Source organism: Mytilus edulis, chromosome 12 (assembly GCF_963676685.1).
Source record: "Mytilus edulis chromosome 12, xbMytEdul2.2, whole genome shotgun sequence".
In the NCBI taxonomy this organism is placed as follows: Eukaryota; Metazoa; Mollusca; class Bivalvia; order Mytilida; family Mytilidae; genus Mytilus; species Mytilus edulis.
Genome location: NC_092355.1, coordinates 60534999 through 60560571, shown reverse-complemented (window position 1 = coordinate 60560571; position 25573 = coordinate 60534999). Strand labels below are relative to the sequence as shown.

The window sequence follows — 25573 nt, the reverse complement described above, 5'->3', positions numbered from 1 at the left end:
AAATTTTGCTGTTTTTGGTTATTATCTTGAATATTATTATAGATAGAGATAAACTGTAAACAGCAATAATGTACAGCAAAGTAAGACCTAAACAGAAGTCAACATGACCAAAATGGTTAATTGACCCCTAAGGAGTTATTGCCCTTTATATAGTCATTTTTTTTTTAACAATTTTCACAAAATTTGTAAAATTTTACTAACATTTTCCACTGTAACTACTGGGTCAAGTTCATTATAGATAGAGATAATTGTAAGCAGCAAGAATGTTCAGTAAAGTAAGATCTACACACACATCACCATCACCAAACCACAATTTTGTCTTGAATCCATCTGTGTCCTTTGTTTAGTATTCACATAGACCAAGTTGAGCGACACAGGCTCTTTAGAGCCTCAAGTTATAGTAAACAAGACACTAAAAACAAAGAATGCATCTTGTAAAAGTAAAGGTTAAGAGGCCTTTATCGATGAGACAGCAACCAATCAATGAAAGAGGTCAAAATGGAATCAAACAATAGACATGATAGACAAGTATCTTTATAACATGTTAATTATTATTTCAACCTAAAATAGAAACATTCTCATTTTATACATCTATCATCAGTATTCATTCACATGCTGTCGATTTGAACCTAGTCACGTCAAGTTGATCCTTGTCCAGTGGATTTGATCCTTGTCCAGTCAAGTTGATCTTTGTCCAGTCAAGTTGATCCCTGTTCAGTCAAGTTGATCCTTGTCAAGTCAAGTTGATCCCTATCCAGTCAAGTTGATCCTTGTCCAGTGGATTTGATCCTTGTCCAGTGGATTTGATCCCTGTCCAGTCAAGTTGATCCTTGTCCAGTCTGGTGAACTTGATCCCTGTCCAGTCAGACTGTTGTTATAGGTAAGTACTTCATATGTTAACTTTATAGGATCATTTACTACTGAAATTTAATTCTAATATAAAATATTCAAACTCTATAAGGGGAGATAATCAAGAAATAGTTTGAACATTCAAAATACCCAAAACCAATACATTATTGTAAACAAGATGCACAAATCAAATTGTATTGCAATGTTTAATGATTTATTTTATCAACAGTCTTCACGCTTAACCACAAGTCCTATGACCATGATGACCCAGGCTCGTAAAATTGCTTGCAGGCTTGTACATTTTTTCTCTACAAGCCGACAGAAGACAACTAAAAGTTTTAAAATTGAGCTTATGACTTGTGGACTCAAAACTTTATCGTGGAGACTGTATTGATTGAAACTCGGAAATATATTGAAATTTTAAATGTGAAAATTCTTAAAGGGGAGATAATCCAGAGCTATAGGATTCATTCTAAAAAAGCATTAAACAAGTGTTTTTATTAATTCTTTTTGAAAAAGATTAACATTTTGCATTCTGCAGCTTTTGTACAAGGGGAGACAAAAAATAGAATGACATAATTCTGAAATTAATTGCATTTGGGAGTTGAAACTAATTAAACATTGCAAGCATTACAAATAGAGTGTTAACTAAGAAATCAAAAATGTGTTTTATGATTGTAAGATGGGAGGTCTATGTCATTGAGACAGCAACCAATCAACAAAAGAGGTCAACATGGTATTTAAAAATAGACAAGTGTCTCTATAACGTGTTTTTATTTCATTTATATCTTCAGTTTCAACATCTATAATGTCTATTATTGATTTTTATTTGATCATTGTCCAGTCCTCGTAATTATTGTCCAGTTCTTGGGATCATTGACTGTCCAGTCAATTTAATGCTTGTCCAGTCAATTTAATGCTTGTCCAGTTGAGTTGTTATTATAGGTAAATGCACATTGTATGTGAACTATATACAATCATTTATTATTGAAATTTATTTCAAAAGAGTGAATGTTAATTTTAACTCTGACAGAGATAATTGACCGATATATTTTACTTTTAACATATCACAAGACCTGTGTTTTTATACAGTAAACAAGACATTAAAACAAAGAATGCATCCTGTAAGAGTGAAGGTTTAGAGGCCTATATCAATGAGACATCAACCAATCAATAAAAGAGGTCAAACAATACACAAGCATCTTTATCATTGTTTATTACATGCAATTATTATTTCAACTTGAAATAGAAACATTTATATTCTCATTTTAAGCATCTGTCATCTGTATTTATTTGATCCTTGTCCGGTCAAGTTGATCCCTGTCCTGTTGATGTGATCCCTGTCCAGTCAAGTTGATCCCTGTCCTGTCAAGATAATGTTATAGGTAAGTGTTCAGTGGAATATTCAAGCTCTTAAAGTGGAGATAATCAATAAATAGTTTTAACATTCAAAATACTAAAAACCAATACTTCGTAGTAAACAAGACAAAAATCAGAGAACATGATATCATTGCAAAATTATTTTCCTTCAAAAATAGACTGGTTGAACTTAAGTATGAACTTGGGGTAAAGGAAAACAAAAAATGTGAGGTACACAAACATGTATCTGCTGGAGCTTAATCAACTATAAATGTAATATAGAAAGCAGAACACAGCCACACTGTTAAACGTTTACTTCATCTAAATGGAGTGCTAAGGCTACATCCCACACTGACATCAAGCCTATATGAAACAGGTAAAAGAAATCATAACTCCCACAATATTTTCAACAGTATATGTCAATGAGAACGCAACCCAAAAAAGTAAGAACGGAAATATGTAGATGTCAATATATATGTAACGAAAAAAAAAATATCTTCAAATGACAAGGTCTACATTTTCATGAAGCTGGCCATAAGGCCTAGGTAAGGATTTATTCATGTTAATGAAATAATTAAAAAATATACCTTTACTGTTCATAGTTACTTTGTTGAAACAGGAAATAACACACAAACATTGATATGTTTATAAGATAAAGAAACATCCATATATATATCACAACAGTTACTGAAGAAGTACCGATAAAGTATTATTAAGTGATACATATATTTTACATATATCAGACTTAAACAAGTAAAAATGATCGATTTATCCATATTTTTCAGAGATGCTTTAGATGAAGGCACTTTCTTACTGATAAATATAGCTGACCTCAGTTTTAATTAAATTAGTATGTATTGTAACATATATGTTTTAGTTCACCTGACATTCTCATCACTTAGCGTCAGTATTCTCTCGTTGACTCGAGTAAAAAACAGAAAATGCAGGCAGAGAAAGACCGGGAATATAAAAATTTACAACAATTATTATACTTCCCCAGGGACAAGAGCTCACAAATAATATTTCCACACACATGATATATTTATAAATTATTTGCTAGTGTCTTTTGGGTTTTGAATGTTTCTGCCTTTTTGAAAAATCTTAATTTTGAAAACTCTGTCAAATTGTAAAAATCCGTCTCATGTTTGGGAGGCTGATGGGTCAATCCATTGTCCAGTAAACCCATAATTAAAAATTTATATTTGCTGCTGCTTTGCCTTTCTAATATTGTCACAAAGCTGTAGTCAAAAATTAAAACCTGGCTTGGATGGTTTATAATTCAAATATGGATTGTTTTGTTTAATACTTTGTTGATTTCATGATAAAAAAGAATATAATTTTGTATAGACTTAAAATATTCAGAATACTAGTAAGATAAAAAGGTATAGGTAATTAGGGTATTTACTTCTCATTGTTGAAAGCTGTGCAATAACTTGTCCTTTTGTCAAAGTACCATACACTCTTTAATAGTCTGACTTTTGTAAGACTGATGAGCTGTAGGATGTATGAATGATCTGTCCAACCCAAATAGCATTGCCGTATATAGATATATGAAGATGTGGTATAAGTGCCAATGAGACAACTCTCCATCCAAGTCACAATTTATAAGTAAACCATTATAGGTTATAGTACGGTCTTCAACACGGAGCCTTGGCTCACACTGCTCAGCAAGCTATAAAGGGCCCCAAAAATTACTAGTGTAAAACCATTCTAACAGGAAAACTAACGGTCTAATCTATATAAAATAGGAAAGAAACGAGAAACACTTATGAACCACATCAATAAACGACAACTACTGAATAACAAATTTGTGACTTAGGAAGGGTGCAAACAATTGCAGCGAGTTTAAACGCAATAATCACTCAACAGATTTATACATTTATTTTTCTATTTAAGGAAATATGGAAGATTGGAATGAGGTAAGATTTTTCTTCTTTATAGTCAGTCAAGTGATGTTTGTCGAGCCTCCAACATTTATGTTGCGAAAGCGAGACAATGTGATCCTAGATTCCCTCGACGGCGTCAACATTAAGGTTCATTCTGTTGTTAAATTTTTTTTTAGACATCAATTTTTTTTGTCAAACCTTCATGGAATTTTAAGAAACTTGGACAGAAGCTTTTTTATGAACAAAATACTGTAACCATTATAACTCCTGCAATAAAGCATTATATTTTTTAACTGCTCGCTCAACATGGGAAAGAAGTGACGAAGACCCCTAAGTGCATGAATGATGTTCACTAAAACAAAAAGTTTTTGACAGAAATGCAACGAACTCAAAAGAGGTCTATTCATTTTAATTACCCAAGCTTACCTATTGTTTGTCATAAAACTTGGAAGTAGTGATTAACACCTGTAAAAACACATAAGTGTCAAATATGTCCCCACAGGTGATTGTTCCCCACTGACAAAAAGGCTACTTGATCATTGAATACTCACTATTTATTAATTTCTTTTTCTTGATTGTAAATATGTTTTTAGGCTAAAATATTAAAAAAAATCCTGTTATTTCTTTAACAGAGAAAGCTTAGAGACATTAAAAGTAAATCTGTCAAATAAAATTATATCATCAAACATACAAATATTACACTTCTCCTTTCCAAGTTGTTATAAATTACATGTTTATATTGAAAATATTGAAACACAATTTTCACTCAGATTAGCTTTATTATGTGAGGATGAAATGTTTTAAAAAAAATCTTTTTCTTCTTCAAAACTTAGGAACAGTATACAATGTAATCATAAGCAGGATTTCCTCTGGGTCTATTTTCTTTTTCACCACTGCTTTTGCCAAAACAATATATATTTTTCACAGCTTTCAATTCACACCCCCTCCCCCTACCCCAACTAATGTTTGTCACATTATTGTATTCAATAGAGTACATTTTCTCCCTTGTATTAACCAATCAAAATCAGTCATTCTAAAATATAGTTATTGTCTGGCATTAGCGTGAAAAACATTTAAGTTACTACACTTTTTACATTCTGTTAAATGTAAAATCTATTTCTTACTTACAGAAACTTATTGAAGCTGCTAAAGAAGGAAGAGTAGAAGAATTGAAGCTTTGCCTAGCAAACAGAGCAAACATTGATTATCAAACGGTAAACCTTTAACATTGATTCCCAAAAGGTAAACTTGTAACATTGAATATCAAATAGGTAAACTTGTAACATTGAATATCAAGTAGGTAAACTTATCATGACACAACAATGGTGTTCAACACAAAACATGATACATTATGACTTAACACTGATTTTCAACACAGAACATGAGACACATCATGACACTACAGTTATGTTCAACACAAAACGTAAGTCACAGAACATGAGATACACATGATACATGACACAACACTGATGTTCAACACAGAATATGGGACACACATGATACATGACACAACACTGATGTTCAACACAGAATATGGGACACACATGATACATGACACAACACTGATGTTCAACACAGAACATGGGACACACATGATACATGACACAACACTGATGTTCAACACAGAACATGGGACACACATGAGACATGACACAACACTGATGTTCAACACAGAACATGGGACACACATGATACATGACATAACACTGATGTTCAACACAGAACATGGGACACACATGATACATGACACAACACTGATGTTCAACACAGAACATGGGACACACATGATACATGACACAACACTGATGTTCAACACAGAACATGGGACACACATGATACATGACACAACACTGATGTTCAACACAGAACATGGAACACACATGATACATGACACAACACTGATGTTCAACACAGAACATGGGACACACATGATACATTACACAACACTGATGTTCAACACAGAACATAGGACACACCATGACACAACACTGATTCTTATCACAGAACAGGAGCCACATAATTACAGAATGTTGAAGATCAACATAGAACACGAGCTACATCATAACATAACTGTTGTTCATCACAACAAATGAGCCACATCACATGAGACATATTGTGACACAACCATGGTGTTTAACACACAAAATGATGCATCATGACACAACATTGATGTTCAATACAAAACACGAGACACATCATGACAAAACACTCATGTTCAACTCAGAACACGAGCCACATCATGACAAAACACTCATGTTCAACTCAGAACACGAGCCACATCATGACAAAACACTGATGTTCAACACAGAACACAAGACACATCATGACAAAACACTCATATTCAACTCAGAACATGAGACACATCAAAACACTTATGTTCAGCACAGATCATGAGAAGGCACATAATGACAAAACACTGATGTTCAACACAGAACATGAGACACTATTTTATAACAAACCACTGATGTTCATCACAACACATGAGCAACATCATAACACAACATTGATGTTCAACACAGAACATGAAACACATCATGACAAAACACTGATGTTCAGGGACTAAACTTAACGCTAGCTGAGGCGCCCAAGGCGACCAGAGTCTCGGCTTGGCAATATATTTAATCATCCTGATCGCCCAGCTGGGGACTGTAAAAAAATTGAAGTAAATCCCCTTTGTACCCTTTCCCCCACGATATTAATATAGACTGTTCCCAAAAGGAAACCTGTTTGTCTTTTCAAAGCAATATAGTAATATATTTCCGAAAACCAGTAGGTTCTTTCTAATAACCTAAACCCAGTTGGACAGCTCTGTTTTCAATCCGTAGTCACGATATGGCATATAACTCTTTCTTTCCGCATGTTTTCTTAATTCTGCTAAATTTTCTACGATTATTTCATTATTGAATAGTGTTTTATTCTAAACTGTTCAATCATGTCAATAAGCATTGCGAAAGGGATGTTTTCGTATTGTCCTGGGAGTCATTACAAGCCTGTGTTAGATGGTAACTTGTCCCTGATTCGCTAATAACAAAAATATTTGATGAAAAAATGAAACACAAAATCTCGTAAATAAATATCTTAAGGATGTTTGCTCCTCCATTTTTTGATTTTTTTGCCAGATTTTCGGAATCCTCTGGTTTTATCCATGTATTGTTATTAAAACATTTTGCCCACTAACCCCTACTTTTCTTTTCATAATTTTATTAAATAAAGTTTAAAAAGCCATATTTCAAAATTTTATAAAATTCTTGTTATTTTTTCGTAGTTTTTGAAACAAATAAGGTGCCAATGTTAAACATATGAAAAATCTAAAGAGAATTATTTCCCGCCAAATTTTCAATGGCTTATATCTCGAAAATTAGCACACGGACCCTCCATTTTTTTTCTACTTTTTGAGTTTCTTTATTAATATACTATCAATTCATAATAGTCTTTTAAAAAGCTTGTTATTTTTTAACAGAGTAGCGAACATCCTTAATATCTAGTTTGATATCCAATCTTCATTAAAAACTATTTGAAAAATATATTTTGATAAACACTATTAGACATGTAAGAGGATGGATTGGATTGAGATAGTATTTAATGTTCAAAGAAAGAGCCATATTGTCTACATGTCAACAGGAATTGAAAAAATTGAAGGGAGATAATTTTGTTAGGAAATGACCTAAAATAAATATTGTCAAATCTTATGATCCATTTCTGGTGGCAATAAATCAAATATTATAAACTATAAAGGTTACCACACAAAAACATTTTCAAGACTCAAAACTTTCAAGTAGGATTCCATAATAAGGCTTCATTAGAAAAACTGTTTTGTTTCATACCATGAACATACATCATGTACATTTAAAGAAGAATCAAAGAAATTTGTATTTGAACATAAATAAAAACTGTACTGCCTGTTTTACTACTTGTATTTATGAAACAAATGTTTTTGCTTTTAACAATTATGGAGAATTAACAGTTTTAAGATTGTGCAATATATGCAATGCATTGTTGCATCAAACTAATATGATCCTCTTGGCTTAAGTGCCTTTTCAGAAAACTAGCACCCTTCTGCCCTGAGGTTCAAGCTGAAACACTGTTAGTTAGTATATAAAAAGTAATTTTCAGTTTTATTTTCTGTTATTCTTTTAGTATAAAGATTTAGTGGGCTCCTAGAATTTCAAGTGGGCCCCTGAAAAAAATATCTTAGGGGCCAGCTTGGCCCCTACAGAAAAACAGTTAAGTCTAGTCCCTGATGTTGTTCAACACAGAACACGAGACACATCATGACAAAACACTTATGTTCAACACAGAACATGAGACACATTATGACAAAACACTTATGTTCAACACAGAACATGAGACACATCATGAAGAAACACTGATGTTCAGCACAGAACATGAGACACATTATTTATAGTATAACTAATCGCCGTATTTGAATATCAAAAATAAGACAACGCGTTCGGTCACAAGTTGTCTTATTTTTGATATTCAAATACGACGATTAGTTATTCTTTTTATTACATTGGCAAAATTGATGGCTTTTTTTTATGAAATTAATGTAGAAAATGTAAGGAACTATATCTTTTTCCTACGCATTGACAATTTGTTTTGATTCAACGTTATCGACGTCTTGACAACGCCTATTGTTGTATGACGTCAGAGAGTGAAATAACCACGTTTTTTTCACATGTGAAATTATCGGTTTTTATCTAACTGGGAAATCAATGTAATTCATTGCAACCAATGTAATAAAACAGTATAATAACAAACCACTGATGTTCATCACAACACATGAACAACATCATGACACAACATTGATGCTCAACACAGAACATAAAGACAAATCATGACGCACCACTGATGTTCATCATGACACAACATTGATGCTCAACACATAACAAGACAAGAATGTGTCCAAAGTACATGGATGCCCCACTTGCACTATCTTTTTCCATGTTCCATGGACTGTAAAAATTGGGTAATAATCTAATTTGGCATTAAAATTAGGAAGATTATACTATAGGGAACATATGTACAAAGTTTCAAGTTGATCGGACTTCGATTTCATCAAAAACTACCTTGCCCAAAAACTTTAACCTGAAACTCCCACTTTCATTTTCTATGTTTAGTGAACCGTGAAATTGGGGTCACAAGTCTAATTTGGCTTTAAAATTAGAAAGATCATATCATAAACAACAAGTGTACTAAGTTTCAAGTTGATTGGACTTCAGCTTCATCAAAAACTACCTTGACCAAAGACTTTAACATGAACGGACGGACGCACAGACGAACGGACGGACGCATGAACGGAGCCACAGACCAGAAAACATAATGCCCCTCTGCTATTGTAGGTGTGGCATAAAAAACATCATGACACAACTCTGATGTTCATCACATAACATGAGACACATCATGACACAACACTGATGTTCAACACACAGCATGAGACATATCATGACACAAAACTGATGTCCAACAAAAAACATGAGACATATTATGACACAACACTTGTTTTCAATACAAAATAGGAGACACATCATGAAACAACATGCATTTAAAGACAACATGTGACATATCATGACAAAACTGATATTCAACACAGGACATGAATCATATGACAGAACATTGATGTTCAACACAGAACATGAGAGACAACAGGACACAACACTTATGTTCAACACAGAACAAGACACATATTAGGACACAACACTGATGTACAACACCGGAACATGAATCACATGACACATTACTGGTGCTCAACACAGGACATGAATCATATGACAAAATAGTAATGTTCAACAAAGAACATGATACACAACAGGACACAACACTGATGTTCAACACAGAACATGAGACACATCATTAAACCTCACTGAACTATACATGTAATCAGAGTACTGCACTAAATGTGAAACCTACCTTTTTTTTTAAAGCATAACACTGACATACTAATACTAACATATGTTCTGCACCTGACAACTCAGAGTAAATAGACAAACAAATATAACAACACACAACACATGGTCTGGACCTGACCTGACTACTCAGAGTAAATAAACAAACAAATATAACAACAAACAACACATGGTCTGGACCTGACTACTCAGAGTAAATAGACAAACAAATATAACAACACACAACACATGGCCTGGACCTGACCTGACTACTCAAGTAAATATACAAACAAATATAACAACAAACAACACATGGTCTGGACCTGACTACTCAGAGTAAATAAACAAACAAATACAACAACTAACAACAAATACTTTGGACCTGATTTCTGAGATTAAATAGGCAAACAAATACAACAATACACAACACATGTTCTGGACCTGACTACTCAGAGTAAATAGACAAACAAATACAATAACACATTGTCAAGACCTGACTTCTCAGAGTAAATAGACAAACAAATATATCATCAGACAACACATGGTCTGGACCTGACTACTCAGATTAAATAGACAAACAAATATAACAACAAACAACACATGGTCTGGACCTAACTTCTCAGAGTAAATAGACAAACAAATATAACAACAGACAACACATGGTCTGGACCTGACCTGAGTACTCAAAGTAAATGGACAAACAAATATAACAACACACAACACACGGTCTGAACCTGACCTGACTACTTAGAGTAAATAGACAAACAAATATCACAACACACGGTCTGAACCTGACCTGACTACTCAGAGTAAATAGACAAACAAATATAACAACACACAACACACGGTCCCACAACAAACTACACATGGTCTGGACCTGACTACTGAGAGTAAATAGACAAACAAATACAACAACACACAACACATGTTCTTGACCTGACTACTCAGAGTAAATATACAAACAAATACAACAATACACAACATATGGTCTAGACCTGACTACTCAGAGTAAATAGACAAACAAATATGACAACACATGGTCTGGACCTGACCTGACTACTCAGAGTTATTAGACAAACAAATACAACAACACACAACACATGGTCTGGACCTGACTACTCAGAGTAAATAGACAAACAAATATGACAACACATGGTCTGGACCTGACCTGACTACTCAGAGTTATTAGACAAACAAATACAACAACACACAACACATGGTCTGGACCTGACTACTCAGAGTAAATAGACAAACAAATATGACAACACATGGTCTGGACCTGACTACTCAGAGTAAATAGACAAATAAATATAACAACAAACAACAAAATAAAATTGAGAATGGAAATGGGGAATGTGTCAAAGAGACAACAACCCGACCAAATAAAAAACAACAGCAGAGGGTCACCAACAGGTCTTCAATGTAGCGAGAAATTCCCGCACCCGGAGGCGTCCTTCAGCTGACCCCTCAACAAATAAATACTAGTCCAGTGATAATGAACGCCATACTAATTTCCAAATTGTACACAAGAAACTAAAATTAAAATAATACAAGACTAACAAAGGCTAGAGGCTCCTGACTTGGGACAGGCGCAAAAATGTGGCGGGGTTTAACACGTTTGTGAGATCTCAACCCTCCCCCTATACCTCTAACCAATGTAGAAAAGTAAACGCATAACAATACGCACATTAAAATTCAGTTCAGGAGAAGTCCGAGTCTGATGTCAGAAGATGTAACCAAAGAAAATAAACAAAATGACAATAATACATAAATAACAACAGATTACTAGCAGTTAACTGACATGCCAGCTCCAGACTTCAATTAAACTGACTGAAAGATTATGATTTCATTATATGAACATCAGGCACAATCCTTCCCGTTAGGGGTTTAGTATCATACCATCATAACATATATGAGAAGAACATAACCCGTGTCATGCCAACAACTGTTTTTAGAATAAATGTGTTTAGTTCCGATGCAAAGACCTTATCACATGTTCTGGACCTGACTACTCAGAGTAAATAGACAAACAAATACAACAACTAACAACACATGATCTGGACCTGACTACTCAGAGTAAATAGACAAACAAATACAACAACTAACAACACATGTTCTGGACCTGACTTCTCAGAGTAAATAGACAAACAAATATAACAACACATAACACACGGTCCCACAACAAACGACACATGGTCTGGACCTGACTACTGAGAGTATATAGACACAAATACAACAACTAACAACACATGCTTTGGACCTGACTACTCAGAGTAAATAGACAAACAAATACAACAACAACCGACACATGGTCTGGACCTGACTACTCAGAGTAAATCAACACAAATACAACAACTAACAACAAATACTTGGGACCTGATTTCTCAGAGTAAATAGACAAACAAATACAACAATACACAACACATGGTCTGGACCTGACCTGACTACTCAGAGTAAATAGACAAACAAATACAACAACTAACAACATATGGCCTGGACCTGACTACTCAGAGTAAATAGACAAACAAATACAACAATACACAACACATGGCCTAGGCCTGGACCTGACTACTCAGAGTAAATAGACAAACAAATATCACAACTCATGGTCTGGACCTGACCTGACTACTCAGAGTAAATAGACAAACAAATATAACAACAAACAACACATGGTCTGGACCTAACTACTCGGAGTAAATAAACACAAATACAACAACTAACAACACATGGCCTGGACCTGACTACTCAGAGTAGATAGACAAACAAATACAACAACTAACAACACATTGCCTGGACCTGACTACTCAGAGTAAATAGACAAACAAATACAACAACACACAACACATGGTCTGGACCTGACCTGACTACTCAGAGTAAATAGACAAACAAATACAACAACTAACAACACATGGCCTGGACCTGACTACTCAGAGTAAATAGACAAACAAATATCACAACTCATGGTCTGGACCTGACCTGACTACTCAGAGTAAATAGACAAACAAATATAACAACAGACAACACATGGTCTGGACCTGACCTGACTACTCAGAGTAAATGGAAAAACAAATATAACAACAGACAACACACGGTCTGAACCTGACCTGACTACTCAGAGTGAATAGACAAACAAATATAACAACACACAGTCCCACAACAAACCACACATGGTCTGGACCTGACTACTTAGAGTAAATAGACACAAAAATAACAACACACAACACATGTTCTTGACCTGACCTGACTACTCAGAGTCAATAGACAAACAAATATGACAACACAAAACACATGGTCTGGACCTGATTACTCAGAGTAAATAGACAAACAAATATCACAACTCATGTTCTGGACCTGACTACTCAGAGTAAATAGACAAACAAATATGACAACACACAACACATGGTCTGGACCTGACTGACTACTCAGAGTACATAGATAAACAAATAAAACAACAAACGACACATGGTCTGGACCTGACTACTGAGAGTAAATAGACACAAATACAACAACTAACAACACATGCTTTGGACCTGAGTACTGAGAGTAGATAGACAAACAAATACAACAACACACAACACATGGTCTGGACCTGACCTGACTACTCAGAGTAAATAGACAAACAAATACAACAACAAATAACACATGGCCTGGACCTGACTACTCAGAGTAAATATACAAACAAATATAACAACAAACAACACATGGTTTGGACCTCACAACTCAGATTAAATAGACAAACAAATAACACAACTCATGGTCTGGACCTTACCTGAATACTCAGAGTAAATGGACAACGAAATATATAACAACACACAACACACGGACTGAACCTGACCTGACTACTCAGAGTAAATAGACAAACAAATATAACAACAAACGACACATGGTCTTGACCTGACTACTCAGAGTAAATAAACACAAATACAACTACTAACAACACATGGTCTGGACCTAACTACTCAGAGTAAATAAACACAAATACAACAACTAACAACACATACTTTTGGACCTGATTTCTGAGAGTAAATAGACAAATGAATACAACAATACACAACACATGGTCTGGACCTGACCTGACTACTCAGAGTAAATAGACAAACAAATACAACAACTAACAACACATGGCCTGGACCTGTTTACTCAGAGTAAATAGACAAACAAATACAATAACCAACAACACATTGTCGAGACCTGACTACTCAGAGTAAATAGCCAAACAAATATAACATCAGACAACACATGATCTGGACCTGACTACTCAGAGTAAATATACAAACAAATACAACAACACACAACACATGGTCTGGACCTTACCTGACTACTCAGAGTAAAAGACAAAGAAATACAACAGCTAACAACACATGGCCTGGACCTGACCTCACTACTCAGAATAAATAGACAAACAAATATCACAACTCATGGTCTGGACCTGACCTGACTACTCAGAGTAAATAGACAAACAAATATAACAACAAACAACACATGGTCTGGACCTAACTACTCAGAATAAATAAACACAAATAAAACAACTAACAACACATGGCCTGGACCTGACTACTCAGAGTAGATAGACAAACAAATACAACAACTAACAACACATTGCCTGGACCTGACTACTCAGAGTAAATAGACAAACAAATACAACAACACACAACACATGGTCTGGACCTGACCTGACTACTCAGAGTAAATAGACAAACAAATACAACAACTAACAACACATGGCCTGGACCTGACTACTCAGAGTAAATAGACAAACAAATATCACAACTCATGGTCTGGACCTGACCTGACTACTCAGAGTAAATAGACAAACAAATATAACAACAGACAACACATGGTCTGGACCTGACCTGACTACTCAGAGTAAATGGACAAACAAATATAACAACAGACAACACACGGTCTGAACCTGACCTGACTACTCAGAGTGAATAGACAAACAAATATAACAACACACAGTCCCACAACAAACCACACATGGTCTGGACCTGACTGCTTAGAGTAAATAGACACAAAAATAACAACACACAACACATGTTCTGGACCTGACCTGACTACTCAGAGTCAATAGACAAACAAATATGACAACACAAAACACATGGTCTGGACCTGATTACTCAGAGTAAATAGACAAACAAATATCACAACTCATGTTCTGGACCTGACTACTCAGAGTAAATAGACAAACAAATATGACAACACACAACACATGGTCTGGACCTGACTGACAACTCAGAGTACATAGATAAACAAATAAAACAACAAACGACACATGGTCTGGACCTGACTACTGAGAGTAAATAGACACAAATACAACAACTAACAACACATGCTTTGGACCTGAGTACTGAGAGTAGATAGACAAACAAATACAACAACACACAACACATGGTCTGGACCTGACCTGACTACTCAGAGTAAATAGACAAACAAATACAACAACAAATAACACATGGCCTGGACCTGACTACTCAGAGTAAATAGACAAACAAATATAACAACAAACAACACATGGTTTGGACCTCACAACTCAGATTCAATAGACAAACAAATATGACAACTCATGGTCTGGACCTTACCTGAATACTCAGAGTAAATGGACAAAGAAATATAACAACACACAACACACGGTCTGAACCTGACCTGACTACTCAGAGTAAATAGACAAACAAATATAACAACAAACGACACATGGTCTTGACCTGACTACTCAAAGTAAATAAACACAAATACAACAACACACAACACATGGTCTGGACCTGACCTGACTACTCAGAGTAAATAGACAAACAAATACAATAACCAACAACACATTGTCTGGACCTGACTACTCAGAGTAAATAGACAAACAAATATAATATCAGACAATACATGATCTGGACCTGACTACTCAGAGTAAATAGACAAACAAATATAATATCAGACAATACATGATCTGGACCTGACTACTCAGAGTAAATATACAAACAAATACAACAACACACAACACATGGCCTGGACCTGACTACTCAGAGTTAATATACAAACAAATACAACAACACACAACACATGACCTGGACCTGACCTCACTACTAAGAGTAAATATACAAACAAATATCACAACTCATGGTCTGGACCTGACCGAACTATTCAGAGTAAATAGACAAACAAATACAACAACTAACAACACATGGCCTGGACCTGACCTCACTACTCAGAGTAAATATACAAACAAATATCACAACTTATGGTCTGGACCTGACCTGACTATTCAGAGTAAATATATAAACAAATACAACAAGAAACTACACATGGCCTGGACCTGACTACTGAGAGTAAATAGACACAAATACAACAACTAACAACACATGGTCTGGACCTGACTTCTCAGAGTAAATAGACAAACAAATATAACAACACACAACACACAGTCCCACAACAAACGACACATGGTCTGGACCTGACTACTGAAAATAAATAGACACAAATACAACAACTAACAACACATACTTTGGACCTGACTACTGAGAGTAGATAGACAAACAAATACAACAACACACAACACATGTTCTGGACCTGACTACTCAGAGTAAATATACAAACAAATACAACAACACACAACACATGGTCTGAACCTGACCCGACTACTCAGAGTAAGTAGACAAACAAATACAACAGCACACAACACATGTTCTGGACCTGACTACTCAGAGTAAATATACAAACAAATACAACAACACACAACACATGGTCTGAACCTGACCTGACTACTCAGAGTAAATAGACAAACAAATACAACAACTAACAACACATGGCCTGGACCTGACTACTCAGAGTGAATAGACAAACAAATTTGTCGGGTAACTTATGACAATAAGCATTTGACGTCTTGAGCCGAACAGTTTTATCATTTTTACACAATTTAATCTACTGTGTGATGGTTCATATTCTGGACGCCAGTCTTTGCTCCTTTGTAATAAATCTACATACCAAAAAACAAATATGAAGCTTAGAAATGGAAAAATATTAAATACTAAACTCGTTCAAAGGGTATCTACACGTCTCAATCTTCAGAATCGCTTATCTAAAAATACGACCATAGCTAACGTTTTTAACAATAAAAATCGTGGTTACCCTTCTATCGATAAGTGTCATGCCAAAAAATGACTTACGTGTCCCCGTCTTTCCACCAAAAATACAGTAAGGTCCACATTTAATGGTCGCACATTTTCTCTAAATTTTGAAACTGATATTACTTGAAAAACAAACAGTATTATTTATTTACTCACATGAAACAAACCGGGATGCGGTATTCAGTACGTAGGTGAAACTGGGCGATATTTATCTAAACGCACGCAAGAACACCTGTATCGTTTTAAAAGACCCAATAAATTCAAAAGTATCATTTATCAACATCTTAAGAAGCACAGTCATCCTATTAAATATTTAACAGTTCAACCTTTAGAAGTAGTAAATAAGCAGCCTGGTGAATCTCATTCCAAGTTTGTACGATCACGAAAAATAAATGAATTAAATTGGATTAAAAAATTACAGACAGTCTACCCTCTCGGTCTTAATGATAATATCATGGGAATTGGCAATATATCAAGAACCGATTCTGTTAACATTTTGGATATAGTTTCTAAAACTGTTCGTAAAAATCGTTCTCATGGACGCAGAAAAAATCGCAATCAAAGAAAATTTCGGACCAACCATACAAATATTTCGGACCTAATTTCCATTTCAAAAAACAACGGCAGACATTATCTGTTAACCAAACTTTGTTCTTTACCTATAAATAAATTAAATAAAATTTTAGAGGATTGCAACACAATTGCATATTACAGTCCTAAGTATGAAATTGTCCAAATTATAATGGCATATTGTTATTCTAAACTGTTTCCTAAAATTGATCGCCCTGAAGATCATAAAAAACATTTTATTAAAATAAAGTATGTCAATAAAGGTTTTGATTTTGTAAATATTGCCGGTATTTTTAACGACCATTCCGTTAAAGACAAAATTCCTGGATATTTTGATAATATTGAACTCCCTCTCATTTGTTATATTTACAAGAAATCTACCCGAAAATATGTGTTTAATTATAGCCAATTGTGTAAAGATGTAAATGTCACTGAAAATACACCTATGTCGTGTAATTGCAGTAATTCAGAATACACCTATGGACCAATTTCCCATGTTATAACAGGAGACCTTAACATCGTTCGCGACCGAGAGTTAAAATCATTCCTCAGTAAAGGACCTAAATATCGTCCCCCGTCAACTGTTAACTGGAATGAGTGTCGTAATATCATCAACGACTCACTCCGCGCCTACTGTTTGAAATGGGTAAAACGGGAAAAAGCTGACAAAAAATCTTTGGACTCTTTTTTTAATTCAGTAATGAAGATAGTTGATATTCGAATACAACATTTTAAAGAACATTTTACCCTCAACAAAAACTATAAAAACCCTATTTCGCGTATCAAAAATAAACTAACAGAACTAGCCAAGGAATTTGTTTTTGTCCCGGCTGATAAAGCTGCTAATAATATCATTATTGTTTGACGTAAATTTTATATAGAGGTTCTGCAAAAGGAAATCACGAATTCACCAACATTCCAACTGACTTCATTTTCAGAAAACGACATCTGTAACAAACATAAACTTTTAGCTACTTCTTTACAAGCAGAACCAAACACAATGAAAGTCCCAACTATGTACTGGCTTCCGAAGCTGCACAAAAAACCTTACAAATATAGATTTATTTCATCTTCCAGCCATTGTTCAACTACTAAATTGTCTGTTTTACTTACTAGTACACTTGGTACAATAAAAAACCTGATAATAAATTGTTCAAATAAGGCCTTTGAAAATAGTGGAATTAATTACTTTTGGAGTGTCAAAAACTCGTTGGAAGTACTTGATAAATTGCATGCATATATTGGTGATTTTGAATCTGTTCAAAGTTTTGATTTTTCTACCCTATATACCACTTTGCCTCATATTCTTATTAAGAAAAAATTCACATCCCTAATTAACTGGGCATTTAAAAAGTCGGAATGCGAGTACATATGTTCAAACTCTTTTAGATCATTTTTTAGTAGCAATAAACAAAAGAACTATGTCAATTGGACATGCTTTGATACTATTTATGCACTTGAATTTTTACTTGATAACATTTTTGTTCGCTTTGGAGATTCCGTATATCGTCAAGTTATTGGAATTCCAATGGGGACTAACTGTGCACCACTTATTGCGGACCTGTTTTTGTATTGTTATGAGTTACAATTTATGACTAAAATTAGCAAAGACCCATCAAAACAACATTTGATACAAAAATTTAACAATACTTTTAGATATTTGGATGATATATTGGCTCTAAATAATGACGACTTCAGTATGTATACTAAAGAAATTTATCCTGTAGAACTTACTTTAAATAAAGATAATGATAACAATGACCACTGCCCTTTCCTCGATCTTGATATCTATATCATAAACGGGAAGCTTAATACAAAAATTTATGATAAAAGAGATGATTTTTCATTTCCTATTGTTAATTATCCATTTTTAGATGGTGACGTTCCCTTGTCACCATCTTATGGTGTTTATATATCTCAACTTGTACGATTCGCTCGTGTATGTAACAATGTATTAGATTTTAGCGAGAGAAATTTATGTATTACTGAAAAATTATTACACCAGGGTTTTCGATATCACAAACTGGTCAAAACATTTACTAAATTTTATCACCGGTATAAGGAAATAATTCGTAAATATAACTCAACATGCAGACATCTTATACGTTCAGGTATTTCACATCCAAAATTTTATGGAAATATTCTTTATAAAGCACAAAAATGTCAGTATTCTCCTCAGAAACTAACAAAACCTTTAAATAGACTTATTAAAAGGGGATATAGTTACGATACTGTTGTCAGGTCATTAAAGATTGCATATTTTGGCTTTAACATTGATTCACTGATAGGGTCTTTGCATCGGAACTAAACACATTTATTTCTAAAAAAAAAAAAAAAAAAAAAAACAGTTGTTGGCATGACACGGGTTATGTTCTTCTCATATATTTTATGATAGTATGATACTAAACCCCTAACGGGAGGGATTGTACCTGATATTCATATGATGAAGACATAATCTTTCAATCAGTTTAATTGAGGTCTGGAGCTGGCATGTCAGTTAACTGCTAGTAGTCTGTTGTTATTTATGTATTATTGTCATTTTATTTATTTTCTTTTGTTACATCTTTTGACATCAGACTCGGACTTCTCTTGAACTGAATTTTAATGTGCGTATTGTTATTGTTTTACTTTTCTACATTGGCTAGAGGTATAGGGGGAGGGTTGAGATCTCATAAACATGTTTAACCCCGCCGCAATTTTGCGCCTGTCCCAAGTCAGGAGCCTCTGGCCTTTGTTAGTCTTGTATGATTTTAAATTTTAGTTTCTTGTGTATAATTCGGAGTTTAGTATGACGTCCATTATCACTGTACTATTATGCATATTTTAGGGGCCAGCTGAAGGACACCTACGGGTGCGGGAATTCTCGCTACATTGAAGACCCATTGGTTGCCTTCGGCTGTTGTTTGCTCTATGGTCGGGTGGTTGTCGCTTTGACATATTCACCATTTCCTTTCTCAATTTTAAATACAACAACAGACAACACATGGTCTGGACCTGACTACTCAGAGTAAATAGACAAACAAATATAACAACTTACAACTGTTTTTCAACAGAATTTCTGCATTCCAATGGGAACAAACCGTGCCCCTCTACTTGCCGACTTGTTTCTTTATTATTATGAGGCTGACTTCATGCAGGAACTTCTTAGGAAGAAAGATAAGAAGTTAGCAATATCCTTTAACTCTACTTTTTCGCTGTATAGATGATGTTCTTTCACTAAAAAAATCAAAATTAAGTGACTATGTGGAACGCATCTATCCAATCGAGCTAGAGATAAATGATACTACAGATACAGTTAAGTCGGACTCATATCTTGACTTACATCTAGAAATTGACAACGAGGGTTGGTGAAAACAAAACTTTACGACAAAAGAGATGATTTCAGCTTTCCAATTGTGAACTTTCCATTTCTAAGTAGCAACATTCCAGCAGCACCTGCATATGGGGTATATATCTCCCAACTGATACAATATTCCTGTGCTTGCATTTCCTATCATGATTTTCTTGATAGAGGGTTGCTGTTCACAAGGAAGCTATTAAACCAAGAGTTCCAAATGGTGAAGTTGAAATCATCCCTTCGTAAATTTTACAGACGCCATCACGAGTTGGTTGACCGTTATGGAATAACCGTTTCACAAATGATATCTGATATGTTCCTTACGTCGTAACTACAATCCCCTTCCCTTTCATGAATGTGACCTACCGAATTAGACTATTTACCGAATTTGTTATCACATAAGCAACACGATGGGTGCCACATGTGGAGCAGGATCTGCCTACCCTTCCGGAGCACCTGAGATCGCCCCTAGTTTTTTGGTGGGGTTCGTGTTGTTTATTCTTTAGTTTTCTATGTTGTGTCGTGTGTGCTGTTGTTTGTTTGTCGTTTTTTCATCTTTAGCCATGGCGTTGTCAGTTTGTTTTAGATTTATGAGTTTGATTGTCCCTTTGGTATCTTTCTTCCCTCTTTTACAACACATGGTCTGGACCTGACCTGAGTCATCAGAGTAAATAGACAAACAAATATAACAACAAACAATACATGCTTTGGACCTGACTACTCAGAGTAAATAGACAAACAAATATAACAACACACAACACATGGTCTGGACCTGACTACTCAGAGTAAATAGACAAATAAATATAACAACACACAACACATGGTCTGGACCTGACCTGACTACTCAGAGTAAATAGACAAAAAAATATAACAACGAACAACACATGCTTTGGACCTGACTACTCAGAGTAAATGGACAAACAAATATAACAACAAAGAACATGTGGTCTGGACCTGACTACTCAAGAGTAAATAGACAAACAAATATAACAACACACAACACATGGTCTGAACCTGACTACTCAGAGTAAATAGACAAAAAAATATAACAACAAACAACGCATGGTCTGGACCTGACTACTTAGAGTAAATGGACAAACAAATATAACAACAAACTACTCATGGTCTGAACCTGACTACTCAGAGTAAATAGACAAATAAATATAACAACACACAACACATGGTCTGGACCTGACCTGACTACTCATAGTAAATAGACAAAAAAATATAACAACAAACAACACATGGTTTGGACCTGACTACTCAGAGTAAATAGAAAAACAAATATAACAACTTACAACACATAGTCTGGACCTGACTACTCAGAGTAAATAGACAGTTAATATAACAACACACAACACATGGTCTGGACCTGACTACTCACAGTAAATAGACAAACAAATATAACAGACAATAAATATAACAACATACAACACATGGTCTGGACCTGACCTGACTACTCAGAGTAAATATAACAACAAGCAACACATGATCTGGACCTGACCTGACTACTCAGAGAAAATAGACAAACAAATATAACAACAAACAACATATGGCCTGGACCTGACTACTCTGAGTAAATAGACAAACAAATATAACAACAAGCAACACATGATCTGGACCTGACCTGACTGCTCAGAGTAAATAGACAAACAAATATAACAACAAACAACACAGGGTCTGGACATGACTACTCATAGTATATAGACAAACAAATATAACAACACACAACACATGGCCCAGACCTGACCTGACTACTCAGTAAATAGACAAAACAAATATAACAACAAACAACACATGATCCAGGTTGTCTTATTTGGTACGGGCACAAAATGTGGAGGGGTTAAACCATATATGCTTTTGTACCATTCCCCCTTGGCCTATCCAGACCATTGGTATTAGAAATAAAAGACACAATAATAAAACCTGCACTATTCAATTACCATTGGTCTGTATGTTAACTGATACTTAGTCATTATACTGAAACAAGATTAAATCAAAATTCTGAATTAAATTAGACAGTTTTTATGGAAAAATGCATGGTTTGATTTTAAAATATTTCTCTTTTTGTTTGAGTTATGGATGGTGAAGTTCTAATTTTGCTTCTTGACATGAAACAATTTTTTACACTTATGTTTCACTTGATGTTGTGTTAACAACTTTGGTCAGGTAGTGATATGTATACAGATCTAATGTAGAAATATCGTGTAGAAAGGACAAATAGTCATTAGATTCATATAAAATGTAATTCCGTTTTACTCATATAATTGTTCTGAATCTGAAAATACTACTCTTTTTCACTTTTCTTTGTTTTGTTTTTTTAGATCAATGATTATACTGAATCTGCACTAAGTCCTGTTGTTAATTAGACATGTTTAATGGACAACAAATGCTTGTTTGAATAATAATAATAATGATAAAAATAATAATCTTTATTTAAACATGTTAAAGAGGATCTCACTTTCTTTATGTTGTACTAAATCAGGAAATAACACTTTTTTCATGCTTTTTTGAATAATTTATTATTAATGGAATCTACACTAAATCCTGTTCTTAATTAGAAAGGTTTAATGGACAACAAATATTTGTCAGAATCATATAAAGTGGGGTCCCATTTTACTCATAGTATTGTTCTGAATCAGAAAATATATCTTTTTTTTCATTTTTCTTTAAAAAAAATATTTTCTTAAAATTTATGATCATACTGAATCTACACTAAATCCTGTTGTTAATCAGACAGTTTAATTAATGTGACTATTTATTTGTGTTTATATTTATTACACAACATTGTTCAGTTTATCAGACAAGTTTTGATGTCAGTTGTATTATTCCAGGTTAGAGGATGGACAGCATTAATGTTGGCAGCCAGGTGGGGATATGTGGAAGTGTCTCGACTTCTCCTGGAGAACAAATGTAACAAAGATATCACAGATGTATGTTATCTACTAAATCTGATCACATTACTTTTAATCAACAAAATCATGTTGTTAATTAGACAGGTTTAATGGACAAATATTGGTAATAATTATATAAAGTGGGATCTCATTTTACTCATAGTATTGTTCTGAATCAGAAAATATAACTTTTTTTCATTTTTCTTTGAAAAATTTACTTTTATAAAATTAACGATTTTACTGAATCTACACTAAATCCTGTTGTTAATCAGACAGTTTTAATTGATATGACTGGTCATTTCTGTTTATATTTATTACAAAACATTGTCCAGTTTATCAGACAAGTTTTGATGTCAGTTGTATTATTCCAGGTTGATGGATGGACAGCATTAATGTTGGCAGCCATAGGAGGACATGTGGAAGTGTCTCGACTACTTCTGAAGAACAGATGTAACAAAGATATCACAGATGTATGTTATCTACTAAATCTGATCACATTACTTTTAATCAACACAAAATAATGTTGTTAATTAGACAGGTTTAATGAACAACAAATATTATTTGTTAGAATCATATAAAGTGGGGTCTCATTTTACTTGTCTCCTTGTACTAAATCAGGAAATGTAACTTATTTTCATATTTCTTTGAAAAAGTTTTTTTTTTTTAAATTGATCATTATTCTGAACCATGTTAATCAGACAGATTTAATTATTATATCAACAAATACTTGCTAGACTTATATAAAGTGAGATCTCATTTATCTCTGTGCATTGCACTGAATCCCGTGATATAAATATTTTATGCATTTCTTGAAAAAAGGTTAACATGACATTTCTGATGGAAGTTCTGACATCCCACAAAAAAACCTTGTTGTTTATTTGTTGTTTATGTACAATATAAATACAAGTGTGACTGGTCATTTTGTTCAGTTTTGACCACTGATTCATGTGACAGGGTTCGTACGGGTCCTTGAATCCTGGAAAAGTCATGGATTTTTATTTTTGGGGGAAAAGGCCTTTAAAAGTCATGGAACGCTATATTTTCGTGAAAAGTCCTTGAAAAGTCCTGGAAAGTTATTATTGCTTGAACTGTAAACTTTATTAGGTGTCTATAAACATTTTGCGTAGTTTTTGTCGAAACTGTTTCCTCAATAGAGCTACAAACAAGGTCCCAGTCTTGGTAAATGTAAAATAAGGATTTAAAAATTCGTTTCTTCATAATTTTAGGTGAAAATATATGACCGAATCTGGTTCCCTGTAATCCCATAATTTTTGCAGTTTGCTTAATTCAATAACATTATCAGTATAAGATACCATTTATAGGAATATTTTTAAAAAATGGCTTGATTTGATCAGTTGATACGAGAAAAATGCCAGGTAACTGCCATTTTCAGTTAAAATGGTTGGAAAAACCAGAGTACAACAAATGGCTAGTGAGAGGGAGTAACGATTCAAAGGTAAAATGCAGCCTTTGTCTGAAAGAGTTTGACGTTTCAAACATGGGAGAATCTGCCTTGAAAAGCCACTGTAAGAGCTCCAAACACATCGAGCTCTCAACTAAATCAAAAAGTTTGAACATATCTGAATGGTTTCAAAGTGGGTCTCCAGTTACCAGTAGTGTATCCAAACAGCTATCGAAAACTTTGGATGAATATTTCAAAACCTGAATAAATACTTTT

The 25573-nt window shown here is 34.2% G+C and overlaps 1 protein-coding gene across 1 annotated transcript in view; it reads left to right on the top strand.

Annotated features, from left to right (window-relative positions):
• Positions 1–25573, top strand: part of LOC139498903 (uncharacterized) — a 113207-nt gene that overhangs the window by 47337 nt on the left and 40297 nt on the right. The window contains exons 3-9 of the mRNA XM_071287492.1: positions 602–880; positions 2123–2234; positions 2994–3058; positions 4105–4127; positions 5225–5308; positions 23841–23934; positions 24267–24365. Coding sequence (XP_071143593.1) covers positions 23857–23934; positions 24267–24365 — 177 coding nt within the window. The 5' untranslated portion in view covers positions 602–880; positions 2123–2234; positions 2994–3058; ... (1 more) ...; positions 5225–5308; positions 23841–23856. The remainder of the gene's footprint in view (positions 1–601; positions 881–2122; positions 2235–2993; positions 3059–4104; positions 4128–5224; positions 5309–23840; positions 23935–24266; positions 24366–25573) is intronic.